We start from the raw sequence: 16,631 nt of genomic DNA, 5'->3' as shown, positions 1-16,631 counted from the left end.
TTTCTCTGCCATATCCAAGAACAGAGAAGAAAGTAAAGAAGATTAAATCCTCTGGAGACATTGCAGAAATAAGTTTCTGTTCTTAAAAATCAGGAAAAAAATATATGTGTTGGGTCGCCATGATGGTTATTTTACAATGTTTGCTAATCATAACTCAATTAATCTGAATTTTTTAAATAAATCAGGAAAATAGTCTAATGATAGATAAAATAACATAAATAAAAAACACAAAGTTTTTTTAGAAGGATAAACTGGGTTAACTGAGACAAGTGAAAAGCCAAGCATAAGATGAAAGCAAATCAGTTGCTCAGAGATGACAACCATTCCTGATAATAACTCTAGAGAGATCCCCACTTCCACCCCCAGATTCCTCATTAGAGATGACATAAAAAATATAGACATTTGCCTCAGTGTAACAGGAGGGAAGGGGGCAGGGCACAGCCTTTAAAGGAACAAGACACCCGTAGGATAAGACAAAAATTGGTTAGAACCAACCAGGCCAAAGATGGTGGAATATTTGACTTCCAGTGGAGCTCCGGCCTCTTACACGCACACGGTACTACATTAGCATGCTCAATGACACACCCACCAGTGCCGCGACAGCTCTGAGGTGGATGGACTATAAAAGGTCAAAAAGCGGGCATAGCGCAATTCCTGGAAATCTCCATCCCTTTTCCCTAAATAGTTGGACTAATCCTCCCACGTGCTAGTCTACGAAATTACCCAGCCCATAAAAACTAACCACATCATATTTCAGGGCCTTTCACCTTCTGAGACGTCCTACACTCTGTCTGTAGAATGTGTTTCTCTCTAAATAAATCCACTTCTTACCTATCACTTTGTCTCTCACTAAATTCCTTCTGTGATGAGACATCAAGAACCTGAGTGTCATTAAGTCCTGAGATCACGTGTGATCTCAATTAAAAGACCATGGGTTCAATTCCCAGTCTGGATTCTGGCTGGGTTTTCATCCTGGCCTGTGGGATCAAGTTCCATCTGAGATGCACGGTGTCATCAGTGACATTTTATATGAAGTCATCAAAACTAATTTTAAGCAAAAACTTAAATGAAAAATTTTAAAATAAAATACACAATTTAAGATGTAGAGGACCCTATTATAAGATAACAGAAGAAATCTAAAAGAGAAATTATTTAATATAGTTTAGCCAGTTTCTCCAACTAAGAAAAATTATTAAAAAAAAATTAAAGTGAAAAGAAGCTACTGTCTGAGTAAAAGCTGGAGCAGAGAATACGAGAAATATGGAAGCTGTCATGTGTTGACAAAATTGTTGCAAGAACAAGGAAGGGATGTTGCTAATACTCTTCTAAAAATTGAAGCAAAATTTACACCATCTGGACTGTGTCAAAGAATGGGCAATGACACATTCTAGGTCATCTGTCCCTTATTTTACCCTATGAAAACACTGTGTGCTTCCTGACCAAAGATACACAGTAACACCTATTTTAAAAAGCTATTTATAAGGTAGGACATGGAAGCAATCTAGACATCCACTTGCAGATGAATAAACAAGGGAGTTGTAGTACATACACACAATGGATTATTACTCAGCTGTAAAAAGGAACACATTTGAGTCAGTTCTAATGAGGTGGATGAAACTGGAGCCTATCATAAACAGTAAAGTAAGTTAGAAACAGAAAGACAAATACTGTATATTAACACATATATATGAATTTAGAAAGACGGCAATGATGATCCCACATGTAGGCCAGCAAAGGAGAAACAGATGTAAAGAACAGACTTTTGGACTCAGCGGGAGAAGGAGAGAGTGGGATGATTTGAGAGAATAGCATTAAAACAAGTACATTACCTATGTAAAATAGATGATGAGCGCAAGTTCCATGCAAGAAGCAGGGCACCCAAATCCAGTGTTCTGGGATAACCCAGAGGGACAAGGTGGGTAGGGAGGTGGGAGAGGGGTTCAGGATGGGGGGACATATCTATGCCCGTGGCCAATTCATGTTGATGTATATGGCCAAAACCATCACAATATTGTAAAGTAATTATCCTCCAATTAAAATAAATTAATTTAAAAAATAAAAATGCTTTTTATAAAAGAGCATCTCAATTTCTTTCCCTTCTCCTTATCTCTGAGAAGGGTTTTTTCCCTTTCAATATACAATAAATAAAAAGTTCTATCTCACTTACAATGCATTACACCACTCTTCTCAATTTTTGAACTACAGAAATTCAAGAAGATATAAGAATAAAAAGTTGTTTTGCCTATTCAACATAATAGTTAATACATCAACTAACCTGCACATAAGTAAGCAATTAAATATCTTGATTATTTCTAAAAAAGGTAAGGCAAAACTACCAAAGTAAAGAAACATGTATTTTGATGGCTAATTATAATGACATTTTCCATAAAATAAATATAATCTGACTTTTATGGAAACAAAGGGTCAGATACACACCTAGCTTGAACCAAGAAAAAATTTAAAGCCATATAAAAGCCATATTATTGCTGGAAAGATTTATTACCTTAAAATAATTGACTACAAATAGATATTATATAAACATATAACCAAAATTTAAAAAATGTTTAAACAACAAGTATAAAGTATTGCTTAGAACACAGAATATTAAAATACCCTTTCTCAAGTCAAAGCAAAATGAACCAGACTGTCTAGATTCAGGTATAAAACTTAGTTATCAATTCAACTAGGAATAATTTTCTTGGAAATTTCCAAATTGCTTTAAACTTAATTTGTTCTTACAACTCTACTGGCTATAAAAAACACTTGTGACATCTTTCAAAGAAAATGATCAAGGAAGGGAACTTTTCTGGTGATCTTGAGAGGATTGGGAGATGGCCACAATTAAGGCCCAGCTGAAGATGTTTAAAAATGAGAAACAAACTGAACAGGACTTGCATCAAGAAATTATTCCTGAACATGACTGCATCAAATTCAACAAACAGAATGGGTAAGCCTAAGGTTTTAGGTCTATGCTTCTATCCACCTTCCTACAAACATCACCATCAAATTTTACAAAGTATTAAACGACTTTCATGACTTGCCTAGCTTCCTCTCCCATCCCTGAATAACTCACACTTCTGCTTTTTTGAATACAATACTAATTTGTCATTCCTAAAACAGATCATGCTGCTATATGCCTTCAATTCTTTTTTTATATTAATTTATTGATTTTAATTCAAAGCTAATTACTTTATAATACTGTGGTGGTTTTTGCCATACATTGACATGAATCAGCCATGGGTGTAAATGTTTCCCCCCATCCTGAACCCCCTTCCCACATCCCTCCCCTTTCTGGGTTGTCCCAGTGCACTGGCTTTGAGTGTCCTGTTTTATGCATCGAACTTGGACTGGTCATCTGTTTCACATATGATAATATACATGATAATATACAGTTTCAATGCTATTGTCTCAAATCATCCCACCCTCGCCTTCTCCCTGAGTCCAAAAGTCTGTTCTTACATCTGTGTCTCTTCTGCTGTCTAGCATATAGGGTCATTATTACCATCTTTCTAAATTTCATATATATGCATTAATATACTGTATTGGTGTTTTTCTTTCTGACTTACTTCACTTTGCATAATAGGCTCCAGTTTCATCACCTCATTAGAACTGACTCAAATGTGTTCTATTTAATAGCTGAGTAACATTCCATTGTGTATATGTACCACAACCTTCTTATCCATTCATCTGCAGATGGACTAATTTAGGTTGTTTCCACATCCTGGCTATTGTAAACAGTGCTGAGATGAACATTGGGGTACACGTGTCTCTTTTATTTCTGGTTTCCTCAGTGTGTATGCCCAGCAGTGGGATTGCTGGGTCATATGGCAGTTTTATTTTCAGTTTTTTAATGCCTTCAATTCTTTAAGGAATTCCTTTTTCAGTTCCATAGGTTCATTAAGCAAACTACTATTTATCTTCCAAAGTTATACTAAAGCATTACCTCTTTACTGATGTTTTCTCTGATCTGCAAACCCCTAAAGACAGAGTTAAACACTCTCTCTATGCCACATTTATATCTTATTAAAACCACATATCATTCCACATATTGCATTATATTAAAATCAACTATATTTTACATGCTCTATCTCTCCTACCAGAATATAAACTCACGATAGAATTTAAAACTCAATAATCCTTATTGATGTGCAGACCCTAGGTGGGGTTAGGCTAACTGCATGGTTTGAGGACTCTATTTCCTTCCCTTCTCAGCATTTTTTGTTTCATACTAGCCACCATCACCCTTACAATATTATCTCCATTATGTCCAGTTTCACTATGTAGAATATGGTTTCTCACAAAACCAAAGGTAGAAATTTTTTTTGTTTTTAGATTCCACATACAAGTGATATAATAAAGTATTTGTTTTTCTCTGTCTGGCTTACCTCACTTAGTATGATAATCTCTATGTCTATCCTTGTTGCTGCAAATTGCCTTATTTCATTATTATTCATTAAAATAATACAAATAAACTCATATACAAAACAGAAATAGACCCACAGACATAGATAAAAAAACCTATGGCTACCAAAGGGGAAAGGGGGAGGGATAATTCAGTTTGGGGTTAACATATACACACTGCTATACAGAAAACAGTTAATCAACAAGGACATACTGTACAGCACAGGGAACTATATGGAATATTTTGTAATAAGCTATAAGGAAAAGGGACCTGAAAAAAATAGATATATACGTATGTATAACTGATAAACACTCTGTTGTACAGCTGAAACCACACAACATTGTTAACTATACACCAATATAAAATGCAAATTTTAAAGAATACGTTGGAATCAGTAGCATGGGGAAAGGGAATTGGATGAGGAAGGACTATACAAATATTCCAACTGTAAGGTAATGCTTCATTATTCTAAAAACTACACCAAAACTAGTAAAAATTTTATATTTGATAAATTTGGGGGTGAATACACAGGTATTCATTATATTGCTTTCTAGAACTTTTTTATGTGTTTATAATTTTTCTTGAAACAAAAAACTCTAAAGAGATTTCAATAAGATACACTCAGAATTTCACACAAGTTAAAATAAATGTCAACAAAGTCAGGCTTATAAAAATGTGTATCATTTGCATTAATTGGAATCCAGTAAAGAAATTCTTTAACTGCTTGATGTGATAAAATGATTGTGAAAAATTTTAAAAATAGTTTCAACTTATAGAGTATAAAAAATCTTAAAATATTAACTACATTTTAATAAAGCCTAGTAACAATTATTTTATGTGGAGAGATGAGAAGAAACTAAAACCAGTATTTTTTTTTTTTAAACAGAAGAACACACAATACCTTGGAGGCACGAATCTGCCTGTGAACATCTGTTAGTTGTTGGATTTTGTATTCTAGCTCTGAAATCTGGGCTTGAAGCCATGTCCATCGGCTGCCAACTCTTGCTCTGTCTACAAGCCACTTCCATTCAGTACTACAGTTACTGTGAACAAGACAAACACAGCTAGTTAAAGCACAAAGACAGTTAAGTTTTCACACAGATTGCTTAATACCTTCCTTGACTTTTGTCATACAATCCCAAATTCCTTTACAAAGCATCTAATTATGTTAAAGAAGAATGGTACATCAACTTCTTTTCAAATATTTTATTTCCTTATATTTATATCCCATAAACACCTGTTTTCATTCAATATTGTATACCTGGTAGGATAATCCCCTTGTTATTTAATATTTTATTAATGGTCAAGGCCTGAAACAGAAGTAGATCAGCCAAGGAAAAGAAACAAAAATGTCAGTACTAACACCACGCAAAAACTGTTACATGAGCCTTTTATATGTAAGCAGGTATGAAGTATAGGACAAGTCATTTGAACTGTACTAGATCTAAATCCATGTAACAAACCACACAGTACTCAATTTTACTATATGTAACTTTCATTTGCTAAATAGGTATATTTTTAAATGGAAAAAATTATCAAAAACAGGAGCACTGCTACATTACAAATATATAAATCTTGACATGTTAATTAAGATAAAGTTTGTTAAAAACCTGATTCCTAGGATTCACAGTTCAGAAATGACAAAAAATTTATATAAAGTCTTTCATGAATATTTGAAAATGAGATTTGCATCTTATCTCCTTTATCTTTTGGCAAAAGCACTGCTCTAATCCACAGTTTGTGAGATTACAAATTAACTACTTTATGAAAATATTTCAACCATTCCAACTAGAAAACAATCACTTACAGTTCAGGGAGGGGAGGAGAGACAGGGTTTGTGTGTATTTTGGATAATTAATTAGGAGCTTCATCTTGCCAAGGAAGAAACTGGACAGTATAACAGAAGAAATTGAAACTACAACTGAAGGGCAATAACTACTTAATGGCAAATCACAAACTTCATGAAAAACATGTCTAAAAATTGCATTTATTGTCAAAACCCATTGAAGGCACAACAGCGAAAGTGAGCCCTGCTGTAAACTATGGACTTTGAGTGATGAATATGTGTCAGTGTAAGTTCATAGACTGTTATACAAACACCACCTTTATGCAGTATGCTGACAGTAAGGGAAGCCATACCTGTGTAGGGACAGGGGATATATGGGAACTCTGTATTTTCAACTCAATTTTGCTATAAACCTAAAACTTCTCTAAAAAGTAAACTTTATTAATTTTTATACATATAACCATAAAGAAATATCTTTCATATAAACTTTAGCCAGAGAAAACATTTAAGAGATCATTTCTTGTCAGAGAAACAGAATTATTATAACTCTACTGCGTAGAATTTATAACAGATTTTTATTATACCGATGTTCTCAAAATGTTTTTTTTTTCCAGATTCTAATTATGTATATAATGTGGCTGCAGAGACTGACATATAAATCAGGACTTCTTTTGGAATTGTCCAGTTATAGTTACTACTGTGGTTCTGCAAATGTGATACTTTTAAATCACATTTTCATAACTATAGGCAAACTAAAAATGCCTTTTCAAAATAAATACTATCTACGAATAGTGTAATAATACTAACTGCCAATCATGAAAGAAGTGAAGAAGGCAAGGACCGTATCACGTAGTAGTCGCACAGGTGAAGGTAAAGGGCTGGATGTTATGCCAAAGGAAGTTATTCACTAGATAGTAATACAATTTTTTTTCTGAGCACTCAAGCTGCTAGGCAGATAATGTACGGGGATATGAGAATAAATAAGGAAACCAATTAGGACACCATTTATAAAACCATTTATAATAATCTAAATGAGGTACAGATAATGTGATCTCTAAATATTTCAGGTGCTGTCCTACGTATCCCAGCCTTCACTGCACTTAGGTTGGAGCCATGTCACTACTTCTGACCAACAGACTGTGAACAAAACTGATATAGTCATTCCCGGTCCACCTGATCACCTAAAGCTATATAGTGCAGATATTACAGTTACAAGATGGAAGAGGGTCATAGCTCACACCACACTGGACTTTATGTAAGCCACTGTAAATTTTGCTGTGCTAAATTACTGAGATTAGAAAGTTAATTTGTTACTCCAGAGCTTATTCTGACTAAAACACAGAATAAAATATGAAAATGGCCTGGACTGGAAATGAAGTGAGAGATAAAGAAGAAATGAAGACAAGAGGATGGACTCAAGATTTATTTAAAGTGGATAGGTCTTGAAGAAGTATGATGAAGTAAGCATGGGGAAATCAAAGATGGTCTTAAGCATTCTTTCATTAAATTTTACTCCAGTCAGAAAATTTTCCTACAAAATGCAACTTTGTTTGGTAATCAAACTGATTATTAGCTCATGAAAAAATAAAGAAAAATAAAAATTTATGGAGTTGATGTTAGCCTGTGGTGGTGGTGGTTTAGTTGCTAAGTCATATCTGACTCTTGCGACCCCATGGACTGTAGCCTGTCAGGCTCCTCTGTCCATGGGATTCTCCATGCAAGAATACTGAAGTGGGTTGCCATTCCCTTCTCTAGAGGATCTTCCTGACCCAGGGATCGAACCCAGGTCTCCTGCACTGCAGGCAGATTCTTTACTCCCTGAGCTATCAGGGAAGCTCTTGTGCTTCTGTTAGGTCCATACTTTTTCTGTCCTTTATCATGGTCATCCTTGCATGATATGTTACCTCCATCTCACCAATTTTCTTGACAAGATTTCGAGTCTCTTATTCTATCGTTTTCTGCTATTTCTTGCACTGTTCACCTAAGAAGGCTTTCTTTCTCTCCCTGCTATGCTCCGGAACTCTGCATTTAGTGAGGTTTATCTTTCCCTTTCGTTTCTCTTCTTTTCTCAGCTATTTGTAAAGCCTCCTCAGGCAACCACTTTGCCTTCTTGCATTTCTTTTTCTTTGGGATGGTTCTGGTCACTGCTTCCTGTACAATGCTGCAAACCTCCATCCATAATTCTTCAGGCATTTTGTCTACCAGATCCTTTCCCTTGAATCTACTCATCACCTCCATTAGATAATCATAAGGGATTTGATTTAGGTCATACTAGAATGGCCAAGTGGCTTTCCCTACTTTTTTTCAATTTAAGCCTGAATTTTGCAATAAGGAGCTCATGATGTGAGTCACAGTCAGCTCCAGATCTTATTTTTGCTGACTGTATGGAGTTTCTCCATCTTCAGCTGCAAAGAATATAATCAATCTGATTTGGTATGGAACATCTGGTAATATCCATGAGTAGAGTCATCTCTTGTGTTGTTGCAAGAGGGCATCTCCTATGACCACTGTGTTCTCTTGGCAAAATTCTGTTAAACTTTGCCCTGCTTCATTTTGGACTATAAGGCCAAACTTGCCTACTTGACTCCCTACTTTTGCATTCCAATCCCCTCCAATGAAAAGGACATCTTTTTTTGGAGTTACTTCTAGGAGGTCTTGTAGGTCTTCATAGAACCATTCAACTTCAGCTCCTTTGGCATTAGTGGTTGGGGCATAGTGTTGGACTACTGTGATGTTGAAAGGTTTGCCATGGAAATGAACCGAGATCATCCTGTCATTTTTGAGACTGCATCCAAGTACTGCTTTTCAGACTTTTATTTTGACTATGAGGGCTACCCTACTTCTTCTAGGGGATTCTTTCTTTGAGCAAGGGATTCTTGCTGGAAAATAGGTCTAAAAAATAATTATGATTGTAAATATGTTACAGATAAGTATATGGATATTTCATTCAAAGGAGATTAACACCTGTTGTACCTCAAAGACAAAACATGTTTTTGTAAACAATTTATATTATCAATGATGTAATGGCTCATATGGGCTTCCCAGGAGGCAGCATGGTAAAGAATCCACTTGGCAATGCAAGAGACGCAGGTTCAATCCCTGAGTCGGGAAGGTCCCCTGGAGTAGGAAATGGCAAGCCACTCCAGTATTCTTGCCTGGAAAATTCCTTGGACAGAAGAGCCTGGTGGGCTACAGTCCATGGGGTCACAAAGACTCAGACTTGACTGAGCGACTGAGCACATACAAGAGCTTATGTAACTTACAGTGTAACAAATCAGAACAAAGCTGAAGCAACAAGAAATTAAAAACAATGTGAAGCATACCCAGTATCGAGACTCCTCAGTTATCATTAAGCTTGGCCTTTCAGGCCATTAAGAATTTGACTCCCTACATCTCTCTGGAGTGGGTTGAACTGATCACAAACCACCACATGCCCTCCATCTTCACTGGAAATAGGAGCTCCTACTTCTAGTGATGATCAGGGCAAATACATCCATGAGTGGACCCGGGCAGTGAGACTGGGCAGTCAGTCCTCAGAAAGGCAGTATAAGCCTTCAATGCTCATCTTTGCTTGTTTGCATTCACCATTTAAATTACTGATGGAAATAAGTATAAGCTGATTAACCCAAGTCGTTTTGAGTACAATACCTACTGGTACTAACTTCTGGTCAACATCAGCAATCTATATCACTCTTTTGCAGTTTTTTTTTTTTTTTTCTCCTTTTACATCACTGTTTTAACCTTGAAATACAGTTTGTTCCTCAGAATAAGACAGAGCTTTCTAATAATTACACTTTAAGTTAACAAGACTTAAAGAAAAAGTTTTATAAATTAATCTTGCCTTTAATAGAGTCTGTTAGCTTAGTAATAAAAATGAGTTAACTATGATTTAAAAACAAATGAAGAAGATCCAGCTGTAAAATAATTACAATTCCAAGAATAATAAGATTTATCCTGGGAAAAAACACATTAAATTAGGCCAAACCTCTCTGCTGTCTGTTCACCTAGGAAGAATTTAGCCTTTCCTGGAATTTCATTCCTCTAGATAAAGGGATAGCAAACTTTCTGTAAAGAGGGAGACATGAAATTTGTTTTGTAGGCCACATAGTCTGTTTAATAACTGCTCAACTCTGCTGTTATAGCATGAAAGCTGCCATAAATGAAAGGGTGTAGCCATGAAATTAAAAGAAGCTTACTCCTTGGAAGGAAAGTTATGACCAACCTAGACAGCATATTTAAAAGGAGAGACATTACTTTGCCAACAAAGGTCTGTCTAGTCAAGGCTATGGTTTTTCCAGTAGTCATGTATGGATGTGAGAGTTGGATGGTGAAGAAAACTGAGTGCCAAAGAATTGATGCTTTTGACCTGTGGTATTGGAGAAGACTCTTGAGAGTCCCTTGGACTGCAAGAAGATCCACCCAGTCCATCCTAAAGGAGATCAGTCCTGGGTGTTCATTGGAAGGACTGATGTTGAAGATGAAACTCCAATACTTTGGCCACCTCATGCGAAGAGTTGACTCATTGGAAAAGAACCTAATGCTGGGAAGGATTGGGGGCAGGAGGAGAAGGGGACGACAGAGGATGAGATGGTTGGATGGCATCACTGACTCGATGGACATGGTCTTGGGTAGACTCCGGGAGTTGGTGATGGACAGGGAGGCCTGGCGTGCTGCGATTCACGAGGTTGCAAAGAGTCGGACACGACTGAGCAAATGAACTGAACCATGTATCAATAAAACTTTGTCTTCAAAATAGACAATAGGCCAGATTTGGTGCATGGCCTATAGTCTTCCAACCCCTGATGTAGAACATGTTTTCATATGACTTCCCTTAAGGAAATGTCTTTTTAAATCTTTTGCTCATATTTAATTAGCTATCTTATTCATATAAGACTGTATCAGGCTATACGCATTAAAATACTTATAGCTCCCATTCTGTAGCTTGCCTTTCTTTCTCCTAATGGTGTCTTTTGAGCAGCAAAACATTCTAATTTTGATGCAGCCTAATTTTTAAATGTTCATTTATGGACAGTTCTGTTTTATGTCCTAAGAAATATTTGCTTAACACAGTCATAATGATTTACTCATGTTTCTAAAATATCAAAGAGTTTTACAGCTTTAACTTCTAGATCTATAATCCAATTCAAGTTGTTTATTGTATGAGGTATGGTCCAGATTCGTTATTTTCTATAGGATATCTAGTTCCTGAATCATTTGTTGAAAAGATTCTATAATCCTTTAATAGAAAAAAAAAAGCAACTATCCTTGAATAGATAAAAGATTACCCATATGAATACTATATGTTGTATATATACTTACATACACACAGAGAACCCTTAGGATATCTTTCCATCGTCTACCTACGTACCTACCTACCTGTGTCAACACCATGACCCAGTATCACACTATCATTGTAGTTTAGTGTAATTCTTAATATCCAGTAAATTCTCCAACTTTGCTCTTTCTCAATATTGTTTTGACAATTCTAAATTTGAGAATCAGCTTGACAATCTCTTCAAATAAATGACCAGTGTTTTGAATAGGACTGCATTGCAGCCATAGATCTATTGGTAGAGAATTAACATCTTAACAACACTGAATCTTCTGATCATGTATAAGGTATTATTTCTGTTTTTTCAGATACTGATAGTTTCTCTCAGCTATGTTGCATACAGTTTTAAAATTTTATCTCTATGTATTTCATGTTTATCAGTTCAGTTGCTCAGTTGTGTCCAACTCTTTGCGACCCCATTGACTGCAGCACACCAGGCTTCCCTGTCCATCACCAAACTCCTGGAACTTGCTCAAACTCATGTCCATTGAGTCGGTGATGCCATCCAACCATCTCATTCTATGTCATCCCCTTCTCCTCCTGCCTTCAATTTTTCCCAGCATTAGGTTCTTTTTCAATGAGTCAGTTCTTTGCATTAGGTGGCCAAAGTATTGGAGTTTCAACTTCAGCATCAGTCCTTCCAATGAATATTCAGGACTGATTTCCCTGAGGATTGACTGGTACGATCTCCTTGCAGTCCAAGGGACTCTCAAGAGTCTTCTCCAACACCACAGTTCAAAAGCATCAATTCCTTGGCACTCAGCTTTCTTTATGGTCCAACTCTCACGTCCATACGTGACTACTGGAAAAACCATAGCTTTGACTAGACAGACCTTTGTTGGCAAAGTAATGTCTCTGCTTTTTAATATGCTGTCTAGGTTGGTCATAGCTTTTCTTCCAAAGATCAAACGTCTTTTAACTTCATGGCTGCAGTTAACATTATTCATGCTTATGGACGCCAGTATGTAGCATTCATAAATTGTTTGGATGTCAGAATATAAAAATATAGTTGACTTTTGTATGGTGACCCAATATCCCTTGATGTCAAATTCACTTAGAGGAGTTTTAGTACATTCCTCATAAAGTCCTTAGGATTTTCTATCTATTACTATATTATGTCAACCGCAGATAAAGACAGTTTTATTTTTAATTGGGTTCCTTTTATTATTTTTATCTTACTGCACTGGCTATGAATTCCAGTATAACGTTAATTATAAGCTGTGTAAGTGGACTTTCTTACCTTCTTCATAATCTTATAGAGAAAGCATTCAGTCTTTTATCACTAAATTTAACGTTAGCTACAGATGTTTTATAAATAGCCTTTATCAGATTGAAGAAGTTTCTCTCTATTCTGGGTCTGCTGTGAGTTTTTATCATGAGTAGGTTTGAATTTTGTCAAATGCTTTTGGTCAAGAAGGAGGCTTCTGCCATAAACTTTACACTTTCCTTCTTTTCTAATGTAAGAATCTGTAACTTTAAATGTTTGTCTAAGCATTTCTTTAGTAATCTAATAGCTGCATCTTACAAAACTGGACATACTGTATTTTCATTATCATTCTGTTTAAAACATTTTATATATTCTCTTGTGATTTCTATGATCCAAGCAATATTTAGAAATGTATAATTTAATTTCAATATATTTTAGACATACATATTTGCCATTTTCTATCACTTCTTTCCTTTGTGTAGACTGAGTTTTCACTGAGTTTATATTCATCCAGTGTAAAGAACCTTTTAAGATTTCTTATAATATAGGTATACTGACAAGAAATTTTCTTACTTTGCTTATTTGGAATGTTATTTTGCCTTTGTTTTTAAAGGTAACTTTAGGTTGAGTTTTTTCATTCCTTTCAGCCCTTTAAATATATCATTCCATTGCTTTCCAGCATGCTTATCTTCTGATGAGAAGTCAGCAATGATTTTTCTTTCTTTTCTTCCCTATGTGCTTTTTTTCTCCTCTCACTGCTTTTAAGATTTTCTCTCCATCACTAGCACTTGGTGATTTGACTACAGTACACCACAGTGTGGTTTTGTTTGTAATCCTACTTGTAACTTATTGAGATTCTTAGGTCTGCAGTTTTATGTCCTTTTAAGTCTTTGAGCATACTAACCATATTTTAGATATTTTAAAGTCTTTGCCAACTGATATCTGTCATTTCTGTGTCTGTTTCTATTGATGATTTTTCTTCCTTTTTGCATGTCTAGTAGTTCATTGTGTGTGTCTGTATATGAATGTATGTAAGCAAATACACACACATTTATTATGGAAACTGCGAATATAATATTGGTGAATTTCTAGATTTTATGATCTTCCTTTTAAAGAGAAAATTTTGTTTCAAGGGATTATTACATTATTTACTGTTCAACTTCATTCTTTCTAGCTTTCTGCAAAGATTTGTTAGAGCAAGTATAGAGTAACCATTAGTCACCAGGTCAAACTCAGCCTTATTCTTTGAGGTATCACCAATCTGGGGCCTCTACTGAATGCTCCAGATGTTCAACAAAGTCTCTCCACTCTGCTTATTCAGAACCCAAACATCTCTCAACCTTGTATAGGCACTGGAAATTTTTCAGATTAGAATTTCCTAACTTTTTGGGTGCCCTTATGGAGTTTTACCTACACATGCACAGCTTAGTATTTAACAAAGGTCCCAAGAGGACTACATGAAGATTTATGAAGCTTTCTTTGCATACTTAGGTCCATCTTCTTTAGTATTCTGATCTCATGATTCCAGCTATCTCAGCCTCTCCAACTCTTTATTTCAGTCAAGAAGACCACTGTGCTCTATTTGGCTTTCCTTTCCCTGCACCAGATATTTAAAAATGCCTCTAGGCAGAAAACAAGGGCAATTATAGGGCTCACCTCATTTGTTTCTCTTCTCAGGAATCATTGACTCTGACCTCTGCTGCTTTATATCCATTTTATGAAAATAATGACTTTCATATATTTCTGTCTCATTTCGCAGATATTTACAGTCAAAGAGAACAAACAGTACCAGTAACTCCACTCCATTATGGCTAGAAATCAAAGAATTTTACTTAATATGCATTTGTGTATGATCTCTCTAAAATGTTTCTATTTTGTTTCAAATATTTCATACTCAGAATTTCATTGCCTTTAAAAAAATAAAAACCAGGGACTTCCCTGGTGATCCAGTGGCTAAGACTCGAAGCTCCCAGTGCAGGGGGCCCAGGTTTCCCTGGTCAGGAAACTAGATCCCCCATGCTACAACTAAGATCCAGTGCAGCCAAATGAAAAATAAGTAAATATTAAACAAGCAAAACTACAGTTGCAGGTTAAGACCAGAATCTTAACAACAACAAAAAACATTAAAATTGATTCACGGGTTTCTTTTTGGAGTGTTCCTGGACTATTTCAAGAAAGCAGAGCTGTTTATCCATCATCTATCTATCTTTCAGCAGTTCTATAAGAAATAGTTAAGTTACGTTGGAGCCACTACAGTTTTAAGTCTCTTTCTTACAACTTAGCCTGTATGCTAAATGCTACAGAAATTCTTACGACCAAAGAGTGATTATAAGATAAACCCAAAGCATGTGTACTAACTTAGAGGTAGGGACAGAAATCAGACAGGAAAGAGACAAAGGTTGATGATCCTTTTTTAATTCACTATACCATATACACTATCTTGGCAAAATATCATCATTTAAAGAGAGACCCAAGTGCCTAACAAAACAATAGTTCTAGTAAAAGCAGCTAGATAAAGTCATAATGATGTAATGTAGTGACAGTTCCTTGGTGTTTTAATCCTCATAAACAAATCAATTTAGGCAAGAATTAGTTCATTTGCAAGAGAGAAAAAAGAATACAACTCTGCTTAGGGAGGCTCTCTCTGACTACAGCCTACTTCTAACTTAATGAATAATCCAAGAATACAGGGCACCTTGAAGGAATAGAAAATTCAGTTGCTTCTCTGCTGCTAACAACAACAACAAAATGTATTCCAACAATCTCTCTTCAGGGTTCTAGCCACATGATGGGAGCCAGCCCAGGAGCAAAAAGTCAGGTTAATCCCTACTCAAATGTACTGTTTCAGGTGGCCACAAGGTAGCAGTCATTAGGATGAGGGAGAGGTGGATGGCTTGAGGAAAATAACTAATTAACCAGTTTGTAGGCTAAGCAACTATGAGCAAGGGAGATTTTTGGTTTTGATATTTTTACATACAGCTGACTGGAGGCAAACAGAATTAAAAACTACATTTTTGAGGCAACTCTATTAGCAAAAAGATCCCACAAGTTACCATGCTTTACCCAGAAAGTCCAAATTTGCAGTAATAGGACACAGGATGAGAATCCAGTGCAGCCTCCAATAAAGGTACACTCTCTAACACCCATTTCCCATACAGGCTTCCCAAGGGGCACCAGTGGGAAAGAACCCGCCTACCAATGCCAGAGACGCAAGAGATGTGAGTTTGACCCCTGGGTTGGGAAGATTCCGAGGAGAAGGAAATGGCAACCCACTCCAGTATTCTTGTCTGGAAATCCTATAGACAGAGGAGTCTAGAGGGCTACAGAACACGGGGTCGCAAAGAGGTGAACACGACTGAACTGCACACACACAGATATAGACACAAAGGATGATGGGTAAGGATTAATTCCCAAAAAGCAAAGTCAGGGACCACGGAAAACAAAGGACAAAGGAGCTTCTCTCAGAAAGCAGAATTAGGATCCTATCAAGACCTACTGCACTTCCAAAGCAAGAAGCCTTACTAATTATTGTAGAACCAGGAGCTACCATGCATGTCCTCTCCTTCCCTCTTTCTAGTATTTTACTGTAGCTTTCCTGTCCCTACTTCAACACACATACAGGAAACAAGAAGGCAGGGGGGTTAAGAAACTTGTCTATGGGCTTAGAGCTTACCACATATAAGGAACAACACCTGGATCCAAAGGAGACGACTTTACTCTACCTGCTGAATGTGGCTTTGAATCACAATCTTAATATATTGTACAATTCTGTCCAGAAATCTGGAAAAACTCAATTTGTCAACAATCTAAACTGATTTTTCAGTATTAGTTTTAAAGAATTCATACACTGGATTGGCATATTTAGTCTTGTTCTCCTACCATCTATCATCCCCTCCCCCAGTCA

At 36.1% G+C, this 16,631-nt stretch overlaps 1 protein-coding gene across 5 annotated transcripts in view; it reads right to left on the bottom strand.

Annotated features, from left to right (window-relative positions):
* KANSL1L (KAT8 regulatory NSL complex subunit 1 like) overlaps nucleotides 1–16,631 on the bottom strand; it is a 123,686-nt gene that overhangs the window by 64,832 nt on the left and 42,223 nt on the right. For all 5 annotated transcript variants that reach the window (XM_043910170.1, XM_043910168.1, XM_043910171.1 and 2 more), the window contains exon 3: nucleotides 5,304–5,445. In XM_043910170.1, coding sequence (XP_043766105.1) covers nucleotides 5,304–5,445 — 142 coding nt within the window. The remainder of the gene's footprint in view (nucleotides 1–5,303; nucleotides 5,446–16,631) is intronic.

This window comes from Cervus elaphus, chromosome 8 (assembly GCF_910594005.1).
Source record: "Cervus elaphus chromosome 8, mCerEla1.1, whole genome shotgun sequence".
NCBI classification, from domain to species: domain Eukaryota; kingdom Metazoa; phylum Chordata; class Mammalia; order Artiodactyla; family Cervidae; genus Cervus; species Cervus elaphus.
This window is presented reverse-complemented; position numbering and strand designations above follow the sequence as displayed.